The 12623-nt window shown below is 48.3% G+C and overlaps 1 protein-coding gene across 1 annotated transcript; it reads right to left on the bottom strand.

The window, feature by feature from the left end:
• Nucleotides 1–10395: 10395 nt before the first annotated feature.
• On the bottom strand, nucleotides 10396–12403 carry LOC122925673 (tigger transposable element-derived protein 1-like). Its single transcript, XM_044277021.1, has 3 exons — nucleotides 12331–12403; nucleotides 10597–12033; nucleotides 10396–10406 (listed from the first exon to the last, which is right to left on the bottom strand). The coding sequence occupies exons 1-3, from the start codon at nucleotides 12401–12403 to the stop codon at nucleotides 10396–10398; spliced, it is 1521 nt and encodes a 506-aa protein (XP_044132956.1).
• Between the last annotated feature and the right edge of the window lie 220 nt (nucleotides 12404–12623).

The raw sequence follows: 12623 nt of genomic DNA, 5'->3' as shown, positions 1-12623 counted from the left end.
GTTACAACGGATTCCCCAGGTGTTAAGCAAAATAAGGGTGAACAGGGCTTCTGTGATCTTGACAGTCCCCTTTTGGCCCCGTCGAGCATGGTTCACCTGGTTAAAACTACTGTCAGTCAGGGAACCATGGGTCCTTCTGCAGATTTCGGATCTCTTGTGTCAAGGCCCAGTAATTCATCCCTCAGTAAGGGGTTTTTACTTGACGGTGTGGGTTTTAAAAGGGCTCTTTTGATCCGGAAGGGGTTATCTGGGTCGGTGGTCGCTACCTTATTAAAGAGTACGAAGGAAGTGACTACAGGCATATATGCTAAAGTATGGTCAGTTTTCTTTAAGTTTTTAGGGATTCCTCCTTCACCTTCCTGTCAACTTAGCATCCCTAGGATTTTAGAGTTTCTCCAGAGGGGATTAGATAAATGGTTTACCTTAAGTACCTTAAAGGTTCATATTTCGGCCCTAAGTGTCTTGTTTGATTAATGTTTAGCCGCACATCCTCTGATTGTTAGATTTTGTAAGGCTTTTGCTAGAAACATCCCGGTTACGGTCGCAAGAGTCCCTCCTTGGGACCTTGACCAGGCCCTGGTTATAGCGCCCTTTGTTCCCCGGGGATGGTCGGCTCACTCAACAAGAGTGGTGGCAACTTCTTGGGCAGAGAGAGCAGAGGCTTCAATCCAAGACATCTGCAAAGCCACAACTTGGTCATCTCCCTTGACCTTCTATAAGCACTATAGGTTGGATCTTTCTTCTTCTTCTGACTTGTCCTTTGGCAGTAAGGTTCTTTAGGCCGTGGTCCCACCCTGATTTTTCTCTGGGATCTCTTATGGTGCTGTCATGGACGATAGGGAAAAATGATAATTACACTCACCGATGATTTGATTTTCAGGAGTCCATGACAGCACCCCTAGATCCCCCCCCCCCCCTTTTTGCTTCGGTGTTGGTGACGGTTCTTGGGTTGGTCACAATTAAGTAAACGTGAAGAGAACATATGCCTTCAGTCAAGCAAGCGAGGAAAGTCGGATGATTTGATTACGGAGGGCTTCTCGTCTCTGAAAACCACTGAGGAAGAGAGAGGCTCCTCCTTTTTTATACCTGTGGCTTTCCTGTCTACCTGTCCTGGGAGATGGACCCTCTCTCATGGTGCTGTCATGGACTCCTGAAAATCTAATTACCGGTGAGTGGAATTATCATTTTTCAAGTGGCGATAATTATTACAATACCCTTTTTCCCTGTGTTGCCTATGCAGTTGTATGGTATCCTTATGTATATTATAATAATTACTACATGGAGATCTTCAGAGCAGCAGTAGTTATGACCTGCAGATATTAGGCGGCCGCAATTTTTAAGTTCTGGTCCACACATCGCTTAAGAATGCTCAAAAGATATGGAAGCAAAAATCAGCCATTTGTTGCCTTGTCATCTTGTAAACATCATTAACCCCGTAAAATGAACTTCTCATGTTGCACATGAAGTCTGTTGTGAAGCAGAAGGAGCTGAGCAGATTGATATATAGAATAGTTTTATGGGAAAATATTCAGTTTATTATGTAACCGCTTCATAGAAATCTCTGCTCTTTCTGTGCCCAGGAGTCCAGTGGGTGGTCCTACTTAGTGACTGACAGTTATCTTTGTAAGCCTTCTCATACAGGGAGGCTGTCAATCTGATAGGACTGCCCACTGGACTCCAAAACACAGAGCAAAGATTTCTATCAATAAATTAAGTTATCCCAAATGCTATCCCCGCAAAAGTATATATCAGTCTGCTCTGCTCTCGTATTAAATAAGCTGATAGATTCTATAGCATTTTCATGGTGACAGGTTCCTTTTAAAGGGATTCTGTCATCAGCAGCTGCAATAAACCAAGTGCATGAACAAATAGGCTGTGCTCACATACAGTAAACTATGGGGGGAATTTATCAAGAGGGGAAAATTTGAAGCCAGTTTTCATTGAGTCTGCGTTGGTGTACTTTATGTCACATTTATCAAATGTCCCATGTTAGTTGGTAAATTTGTCTTATCCTTCGACCTAAGGCATCATCCACATTTCCGTTTTTCACTTGTAACACCCCAGAGTTGTGTTACTACACTCCTCTACTCCGCTACTGCCCTTCAGGATGTGATTTTGATTATGTCATTCACAAATGTGCATAGAACCATGTTAAAGGTAATTTTTTCCTTGTAATGTTCCAGGTTGACCAGCAGGTGGCAGCATCATTGATAGAGAGAGTTTTAATGTTGTGGCTGTTCAGAGTGGAACGATCATGTTCTGTTCTGCCCCCCTGCTTAAGAGAAGTGGAGGTTCCCACATTCTGGAGCAAGGGAGGAAAAAAAACTGTTAGAACCAGTTCTAGCTCCATCTCCATAGGGAAGACAGCAAGGACCAAGTCTCGTGCTGAGATTTGATCAAATTCCCAGTCTGAGCTTTGCAGCTCAGCTGGATGACACAAAGCAGAAAATTACAGACAACTCCAGTTCCAGGAATAAACCATACCCTGTGAAGATAACTGTGAGTAAAGTCCAGAGACCCAGGAGACCCGTTCCAGATGCCGTAGCAGCTCTGACCTCTCAAGTCTCCCTATTAGCTGAGAATATGGAGAGGATGAGGAAACAGCTAGAGCGACTGGAACAGCAACCCAAGGTGGGGAAAGGGACTTTTGCAAACAGAGACTGCCCTACACCCGGTCCACAAGAATATCGGAGTCAGCCGGTCGGTAGGTTGTCAGACCCCAGTTATCAAAACATTAGGAAACAGCAATGCCTGCATTGTCAGAGGTATGGATACACTGAAAAGGACTTCCGTCAGTTAAACGGGTATCCCCTGAGGTCGAGGACTGCCCCTCGGGAGGAAGAATACTAGGTCCCAAAGATCCAGCTTTTATGCCTAGATATGTGGGCACGCCACCCCGTGGTTGAAGTTGACATCAACGGAGTGAAGTTTCCTGCTTTAATTGATACCGGATCTCAAGTGACTACCATCCGCCAAGCAGCATTTGACACATGCCGAAACGGAGCCCAGCTGATGCAACCTCCTGAATCTTGGCTCCGCATCATAGCTACCAATGCCTATCCTAGGTTATACTACCTTACAGATTGACGATACTGAACTCTCATGCCAAGGGGTAGTCGTGATTCAGGTCCCAGATGATGACAATTGCCCTGTGGTCCTGGGGATGAATGTACTCGGCAACTGTTACCCTGAAGTGCTGAAAGCCTTAAAGAATACCCTACTGACTACACCCCATGCAACTCAATGGGTTATAAACCAGACCATTCAAGTGCTAGCTGTCCAACAAAAATTCAGCAATCAACGGGGGCGAAATCTGTCGTGTCCGCATAAAGGATTGTCACCCTATCAAACTCCAGCCTGGAGCAGAGACTCTGATTTGGTGCAAGGCTTGTATCGGTATCCAAAGTCAAGATTATCAGGGCTTGTGGAGTCAATACATCTTCAGGATCACCCCCTTGTTCTAGCTGCTAGGAGCATGGTCACCGTGTCCCAAAGAAAAGGTACCCATACGCTTAGTCAATCTGGGTGATGAAGCTGTAAAATTAAAAAAGCACTATCCAGTGGCCTGCCTATACCACATCCGTCAGCAGGATATCCTGGATTATCCCACTGCTGCGGCTCAACAATCACTCCAAACAGTGGAGAAAGCCAAAGACCTGCCAGAACAGCCCTGGTGGGCCGAACTACACATCGGGGATACCACAACCTCTGCCAAGCAGATCAACGGCATGCTGGACTTAGTCAAACAACACTATCAAGTCTTCAGCAAACATTCTCCGGACTATGGTCAGACTCGCTTAATACAGCACACCATTCCAACTTGCACTCATCCTCCAATCAAGGAGAGATACCGACCAGTCCCTCCTGCCATGTACCAGCAGGTGAAGAAGATGGTGCAGGATATGAAGACAGCTAATGTTATCCAGGATAGTCACAGCCCCTGGGCTGCCCCCTTAGTCCTGGTAAAGAAGAAGGATGGAACCATCCGTTTTTGTGTGGACTACTGTAAGATCAACAACATTACACACAAGGATGCGTACCCCCTGCCACGAATTGAAGAATCCCTGGCAGCTCTGGGATCCACTGCTTACTTTTCAACTCTGGATCTAACCAGTGGCTATTGGCAAGTCCCCATGGCACCAGAAGATAAAGAAAAAACAGCTTTTGCCACCCCAATGGGTCTGTTCGAGTTCAACAACATGCCATTCGGGTTATGCAAAGCCCCTGGGACATTTCAGAGACTCATGGAAAGATGTCTTGGACACAGAAACTTTGAGACTGTGTTGTTGTACCTGGATGATGTGATTATCTACTCTAAGACCTACGAAGAGCATTTACACTTGGCAGAAGTGTTCCAGACTCTGACCCAACATGGACTGAAAGTGAAACCTTCAAAGTGTCACTTACTGAAGCCCCAAGTGATACCTCGGTTCACGAACTTAATTCGTGAACTGACTCTGGTCGCGAACCGAATTGGTCGCGAACCGAGGCACATTTTCCCATAGGATTCAATGTAAATCCGGTTAATCCGTGCTGACCTTTTTTTGGGGTTTTTTGAAGCACAAAAATATGAAACAAATTACAATACACATTAGTACAGTATAGTAATGTATAAAGAGAGGACACTAACCTTGCTTGAGATGACTTCTGGCATGGAGGAAGGCAGGTAGGAGGCAGTTATTGTTTGGAGGGAGAGTCCCCCTCCATAAGGACATCAGGGGGATCTCCTTCAGGGGTTTCCTCTCTCCTTTGTCTCCTAGCTGCAGGCTCAGTTTGTCTGAAAAATCTGTCCAATGTCACTTGTCTCTTCCTGCGCTGCATAACCCTCCGAAAATGAGAGACCACATTGTAGCGGATTGTATTTAGCCTGTTTGGATCATGTAGGACGACATTCGGTTGATTGTATGGCTATGTATTGTAAACTGTAATGTTTACTGTGTTGGATGCATTGCTTTTCTGTGCCTCCTCCCTTCCCCCTTTATTTTTCCTGTCCCATTCTTTTCCCAGCAGGGTGTGGTCTCAGGGACACTGGGAGACCAGTAATCTAGCTGCTCTGTCCCTCCTCCATCTCCCATCAGCCCTTGCTATTGTCTGTCCCCACCCTTCCTTGTACCATGGTCATCTATGTGCCCCATTGTATGTAAATAAGGCTGTTGGGGGGTTTAAAAGTGTGTGCCATGTCCAAATAAAGTTAGTTCTGCTCCTGATGCTGTGTGTCGTCCAGTCATTGGGATTGCTGTTGGGATATTATTGGACTATTTTGCCTGCTGGAATTACTACCCTAGGATTTATGATACTTGTTCCTGAGCCTCACTGGGATCTTAGGTGGAGATTGGCTGTGGAATATCAGCTCTCCGCTACATTGGTTGGCAGCGCTGGGATCCAGACTCACAGAGGAACAAGGATTAATGGAGATTGATTACTCCACTTTAAAACGATCCACACTTAAAGATCTTCTGGAAGCAAGAGGTATTTCAGCCAGCAACAAAACAAAGGCAACACTTATCTCTGAAATAATGGCAGAAATCCGAGCAGAGGATGATTCGGTCACTGCACAGAGGGACGAGACAGACGGAACAGAGCAAGCAGAGTTCCAAAGGCAGCTCGTATTCAGATTGTCATTTTATGGGGAGAACCCACCAGTGGACATTATCTCCAAGACAATGACAGAGGTTCAAGAATTTATAACGCGGCAAAGGAGACCACAAACACCAAGCCCAGCAGTGTCTATGGTGCAAGAGGGTAAGCCAAAAATTCCATACCAGGCATTTAAAATGTATGTAGAAGCGGAGGAAGATATAGATGCATTCCTCCAAGACTTTGAAAGACTATGCACGTTACATAAAATACATATGGAAGATTGGGTACCCATCTTAGCAGGACGGTTAACTGGGAGGGCAGCTGAAGCCTACCGTACGATACCAGATACGGAAATTAGGAATTACAGCCGTGTCAAAGAGGTTATCCTGGCCCGATATGCTATGACACCAGAGGCATACCGGAGACGGTTCAGGGAATTGGAAAAAGCTGAAAAAGACTCGCATGCAGAATGGGCTTGCCGTTTACAAAGGGCAGCCCTCGGATGGGTACAGGCAAACCAGGCACGGTCCATGGAGGACCTATTACAAATGCTGCTACTAGAACAGTTCTATGATGGGATACCCGCAGACCTGCAGGAATGGGTGAGAGACCGTAACCCCACGTCTATCACAGAAGCAGCTAAAAAGGCTGATGACTATATGGATGCCCGCAGGCAGCACAAGCTCGTGGGTGTTAAACCAGCTGTGCGACCTCTAGGGGGAAAACAATTTTCAGCTAGCACCAACACACCACTGAGACCGCTACCCCCACCAGCTCCTACAGCGAATCAACCGAGGTTTCGCCCACCCTCCTCTGTGCAATGCCACCAGTGCCAGAGGTGGGGACACTACAAGCGGGAATGCCCGGAGCTTAGAGACCGATCCACCTGGATTCGACCAGGACCACCACCACCACCGAGAGCAGCAGCACACCACTATCAGGAGGAGACACCCCCCGCTTATGGCTCTGCAGTTCCAGTCACCACTATAGAACAGTGGGAAGTACTCCACGAAGCCAACCCACTACAAGCACAGGCGGATAATCGGCAGCACCACAGGCAAACAGTATACCTGGAGGGGAAACCTTTGCAGGGACTCAGAGATTCGGGAGCAACCATAACCTTGGTCCAAAGCCACTTGGTCGCGGACAAAGCTAAAACCAATAAGACTGTGGCTGTGAGGGTTGCTGGGGGAGCCGTATATCGGCTGAATACAGCAAGGGTTCATTTGCATTGGGGTGCGGGGTCAGGGACTGTGGAGGTGGGGTTGATGCCCCAATTACCCGCAGAGGTGATACTGGGAAATGACCTGGGAAAGCTCACATCTGCATTTGAGCCACAAACCACAACCACTGAGGAAGCACATCCAGTGGTCACAAGGCAACAGGCCCGCACCCAGGACTACAACACACTGCCGGAGGTCCAGGTAAGACAACCTTCCCCTTCCCTAGACTGTGTCCCTTGGGCCCCTCCTGACGAATTTGCGGCAGAGGTGATCACTGACCCTACTCTACAGGTATATAGAGACAAAGTCACCTCTGACCAACCGGGGGCGGAGGGGGAAAGATTTGTATGGGATAGGCAGCTATTATACAGGGAGTCAGACAAGCAGGTAGCTGGGTCAGACCCGATCGTTATGAGACAGCTAGTTGTACCACAGAGGTACCGAGCCGAACTGCTCCGGATAGCGCACGATATTCCGTTATCCGGACATTTGGGGGTCAGTCGTACTAGATATCGGCTGACCCAAAGTTTCTTTTGGCCAGGAATTAGCCAGGGAGTACGCAAATATTGCAGCACCTGTGATACGTGCCAGAGGGTAGGGAAGAGGGGGGACCGGCGGAAAGCAAAGTTACACCCGCTACCTATAATTGAGGAACCGTTCCATAGAATAGCCGTAGATATAGTAGGTCCCCTCCGGAAACCTACCCCCTCTGGCAAGAGGTATATTTTGACGGTGGTGGATTACGCCACTCGCTACCCAGAGGCCGTAGCCTTGACAAACATCCACGCAGAAACCGTGGCAGAGGCCCTGATGCAGATTTTCTCCCGGATGGGATTACCCAGGGAGATCATCTCGGATCAGGGTACTCAATTCACTGCAGAGGTCACCCAGCACCTCTGGAAATTTTGCAAAATCAGACCTATAATCAGTGCCCCCTACCATCCTCAGACCAACGGGCTCTGCGAGCGGTTCAATGGCACCTTAAAACAAATGCTCCGAACCTTTGCTGAGACCCACCGAGACTGGGAACGATTCCTGCCTCACCTCCTCTTTGCTTACCGGGAGGTGCCGCAGGAATCCACAGGATTCTCCCCATTCGAATTGTTGTTCGGGAGGAGAGTAAGGGGACCACTGGACTTAATTAGGGAGCATTGGGAGGGAGACAGGAGCGCAGACGGCACCCCCATTGTACCATATGTGTTGGCGCTCCGAGATCGCTTGGAAGCTCTAACCAAGACGGTAAAGGAAAACCTCCAGGCGGCTCAGACGCGCCAGCGCACATGGTACGATCGGGGCGCCAGGGACCGTAGCTTCCAGGTTGGGCAGAAAGTTTTAATTTTGAAACCTGTCCGACATGATAAGTTACAGGCCGCCTGGCAAGGCCCTTATAGAGTAGTGGAACAGAGATGTTACACCACTTATATAATTGGCCCCTGCGCAGGGACCGGAGGGCGACGAATGCTCCATGTGAACATGATGAAGCCCTACCAGGAACGCTCAGAAGAGGTGACCGCTATTTGTGCACCCAGCTCTGAAGAGTTTGACAGTCTTCCCCTGCCGGATCTACTGGGGGACGGTCAGCTGTCTGGGGATTTAGGAGAAGTTGTACTGGGGGACCGGCTGAGCCCACAGGAACATACCGAGGTACAACAGCTGCTAAGAGAGAAGCAGGAGACCTTCTCCAATGTGCCTGGGTACACTCCTCTGGCCACTCACAGAGTAGAAACCCCAGGGCAACTACCCATGCGCCAGACCCCGTACCGCATCCCTGAAGCGGTGCGAGAGAATATGCGTAAGGAGATCGACGAGATGCTCCAGCTGGGGGTGATTGAGCCCTCAGACAGCCCATGGGCATCTCCGGTAGTCCTCGTACCAAAGCGGGACGGTACAACCCGCTTCTGCGTAGACTACCGGAGGTTGAATGAAAAGACTGTATCAGACGCTTATCCGATGCCCAGGATAGATGAACTGCTAGACCGGATGGCCAGAGGCCAATACCTCACTACTATTGATCTGTGTAAGGGGTACTGGCAGATACCCCTGGCTCCGGACGCCATCCCTAAGTCAGCCTTTGTCACCCCATTCGGCCTATACCACTTTAAGGTTATGCCATTTGGGATGAAAAACGCTCCGGCTACGTTCCAGCGGATGGTGGACCGACTTCTAGATGGGTTCCAGGACTACACCTGTGCCTACCTCGACGATATTGCAATTTTTAGCAATACCTGGCAGGAGCACTTAACCCATATAGGAGCGGTTCTAGACAGGATTAGGGAGGCCGGTTTGACGTTGAAACCGGCCAAATGCAGTATAGGAATGGCCGAGGTGCAGTACCTGGGCCATCGAGTGGGTTGTGGGAAACAGAAGCCAGAACCAGCCAAAGTAGAGGCTGTAGCCCAATGGCCTACCCCTAGGACTAAGACTCAGGTGTTGGCATTTCTAGGGACCGCAGGATATTACAGAAAGTTTGTCCCCAATTATAGCGCCCTGGCCAAACCCCTTACTGACCTGACCCGTAAGAACCTTCCCCGCCAAGTAACCTGGACCCCGGAGTATGAGCAGGCCTTCCAACATCTGAAAAATGCACTTATTAATGCCCCTGTCTTGGCAGCTCCCAATCCAACTAAACGTTTTCTTGTTCACACAGACGCTTCTATGTTTGGATTGGGGGCAGTGCTGAGCCAAGTTGGGGCCGATGGCGGAGAACACCCCGTGGCTTACATCAGTCGCAAACTATTACCCAGGGAAGTAAGCTACGCCGCCATCGAGAAGGAATGCCTGGCTGTGGTGTGGGCCCTAAAGAAGTTACAGCCGTATTTATATGGACAGGCTTTTTCCCTGCTCACGGATCACAACCCGTTAGTATGGCTGAACCGGGTGGCTGGGGACAATGCCAGGCTGCTGCGCTGGAGTTTGGCGCTGCAGCCTTTTGACTTTAATATTCAGTACCGCCCGGGCAAACAAAATGGAAACTCTGACGGGTTGTCGAGACAAACTGATTTGGAGAAATGATCCGTGAGCACCCCGGACATCCCCAAGCCGATCCGTGCTGGATCAGACTGTGTATGCCGGCTTGTGGGCAAGGGGGAGCAGTGTAGCGGATTGTATTTAGCCTGTTTGGATCATGTAGGACGACATTCGGTTGATTGTATGGCTATGTATTGTAAACTGTAATGTTTACTGTGTTGGATGCATTGCTTTTCTGTGCCTCCTCCCTTCCCCCTTTATTTTTCCTGTCCCATTCTTTTCCCAGCAGGGTGTGGTCTCAGGGACACTGGGAGACCAGTAATCTAGCTGCTCTGTCCCTCCTCCATCTCCCATCAGCCCTTGCTATTGTCTGTCCCCACCCTTCCTTGTACCATGGTCATCTATGTGCCCCATTGTATGTAAATAAGGCTGTTGGGGGGTTTAAAAGTGTGTGCCATGTCCAAATAAAGTTAGTTCTGCTCCTGATGCTGTGTGTCGTCCAGTCATTGGGATTGCTGTTGGGATATTATTGGACTATTTTGCCTGCTGGAATTACTACCCTAGGATTTATGATACTTGTTCCTGAGCCTCACTGGGATCTTAGGTGGAGATTGGCTGTGGAATATCAGCTCTCCGCTACACACATTATCATTCATGAGATTAAGCACTCTGTTCACGACAGTTATGTTGGGGTGGTGCTTTTCAAAAAAATCATGGCACTCATTCCATTTTTGCATAATGGATTTTATGGCATCACTGCTAACCTCCTCCCTTTCTTCTTCTTCCTCAGTGGAATGCTCCTCAAGAAGTGCCCTCTGCTGCTCACCGTGGAGTTCAGAAAGTTCTTCCGTGGTCAGCTCCTCCCTATGTTCCTCAACAAGCTCTTCCACATCAGCACCATCAACGTCCAGACCCATACTCTTGCCCATGGACACAATTACCTGCACTACCTCTGCATCAGACCCGTCAAAGTCATGTTCACGTTCAGCGACACATTCTGGCCACAGTTTCCTCCAGGCTGAATTTAGGGTTCGGGGAGTGACCTCTTCCCAGGCTTTGTCAATGAGGTTAATGCAGTGGACAACATTGAAATGTTTCTTCCAGAATTCTTTCAAAGTCAAGGACGTCTCTTCAGTGACATTAAAACACCTAGTGAAGAGCGCCTTTGTGTACAGCTTCTTGAAGTTGCAGATGACTTGCTGGTCCATGGGCTGCAGAAGTGGTGTTGTGTTTGGGGGGAGGAACTTTACCTTGATGAAGTCATACTCTGCATCCATATCATCCACCAAGGCTGGAGGGTGTGCCGGGGCATTGTCCATCAGAAGAAGGCACCTTTCAGGCAGCTGGTTATCAGAAAGATATTTTCTGACGGTGGGTGCAAACACCTCGTGCAGCCATTCCATAAACAATTGCCTTGTGACCCAAGCTTTGGCATTGGCTCTCCACATGACGGGCAGTCTGGCCTTGTTCACATTTTGTTCCCTAAATGCACGAGGGGTCTGAGAATGGTACACCAGTAGTGGTTTAATTTTTAGATCGGCACTTGCGTTGGCACACAGCAAAAGGGTCAATCTGTCCTTCATGGGCTTGTGCCCTGGTAGTGCCTTTTCCTCCTGCGTGATATAGGTTCTGTTCGGCATTTTTTTCCAGAAGAGCCCTGTTTCATCACAGTTGAACACTTGTTGAGGGACGTATCCTTCTGTCTTCATGAATTCCGCAAAGTCTAACTTGTAGGCTTCTGCTGCGGCCTTGTCAGAACTGGAAGCCTCACCATGTCTAATCACACTGTGGATGCCACTTCTCCTGCGGAATTTTTCAAACCACCCCCTACTGGCTTTAAATTCGTCACTTGCTGCACTTGTAGAGGGGCTTCTTTGCAGTAAATCACTGTGCAATTTCCTGGCTTTCTCACAGATCATAGCTTCACTAACGCTATCACCTGCCAGCTGTTTTTCATTCAACCACACCAACAAAAGTTTTTCCACCTCTTCCACAACTTGCGTCCTCTGCTTGGTTAACATTGTCACTCCTTTTGCAACATCAGCTCCTTTGATGGCGGCTTTGTTTTTCAGAATAGTCGAGATTGTTGACTTTGCCATCTTGTACTCCGAGGCCAGATCAGTCACACGAATACCACGGTCATGCTTTTCTATAATTTCCTTCTTCAGCTCAATGGTTATTTTCTTCACAACCTTGCTGTCACCTTTACTACTGCTCTGCACTTTCTTTTTGCCACCATGCTTGCGCTGCACATTCTTGTCACCTGCATTTCCACTTTGCACATTGTCACCTGCATTTCCACTTTGCACATTGTCACCTGCATTTCCACTTTGCACATTGTCACCTGCATTTTCACTTTGCACATTGTCACCTGCATTTCCACTTTGCACATTGTCACCTGCATTTCCACTTTGCACATTGTCACCTGCATTTCCACTTTGCACATTGTCACCTGCATTTCCACTTTGCACATTGTCACCTGCATTTCCACTTTGCACATTGTCACCTGCATTTCCACTTTGCACATTGTCACCTGCATTTCCACTTTGCACATTGTCACCTGCATTTCTGTTCTTGTCACCTTCATTGCTGCTCCGCGCTTTTTTTTTTCCCCTATGCTTCTTGGGAGCCATATTGGGTGTCCAGTGAACTGTACAGTACTGTATGTGCTAAAAAGCACACCAAAAAGCACTTAAAATGTTTGCAGAGTACTCACAGTACTTCTTTCTGTGTCTCTTCTTCTCTCCACGGTCTTCCTACAGGAAGTCACGACCATGTGACATGCATTAAAATGGCCGCGGCTCCTGTTCGTGAACCGAGGCGGAGTTCGTGAACCGGAGCATATTTTTATGA

This window comes from Bufo gargarizans, chromosome 2 (assembly GCF_014858855.1).
Source record: "Bufo gargarizans isolate SCDJY-AF-19 chromosome 2, ASM1485885v1, whole genome shotgun sequence".
NCBI lineage: Eukaryota > Metazoa > Chordata > Amphibia > Anura > Bufonidae > Bufo > Bufo gargarizans.
This window is presented reverse-complemented; position numbering and strand designations above follow the sequence as displayed.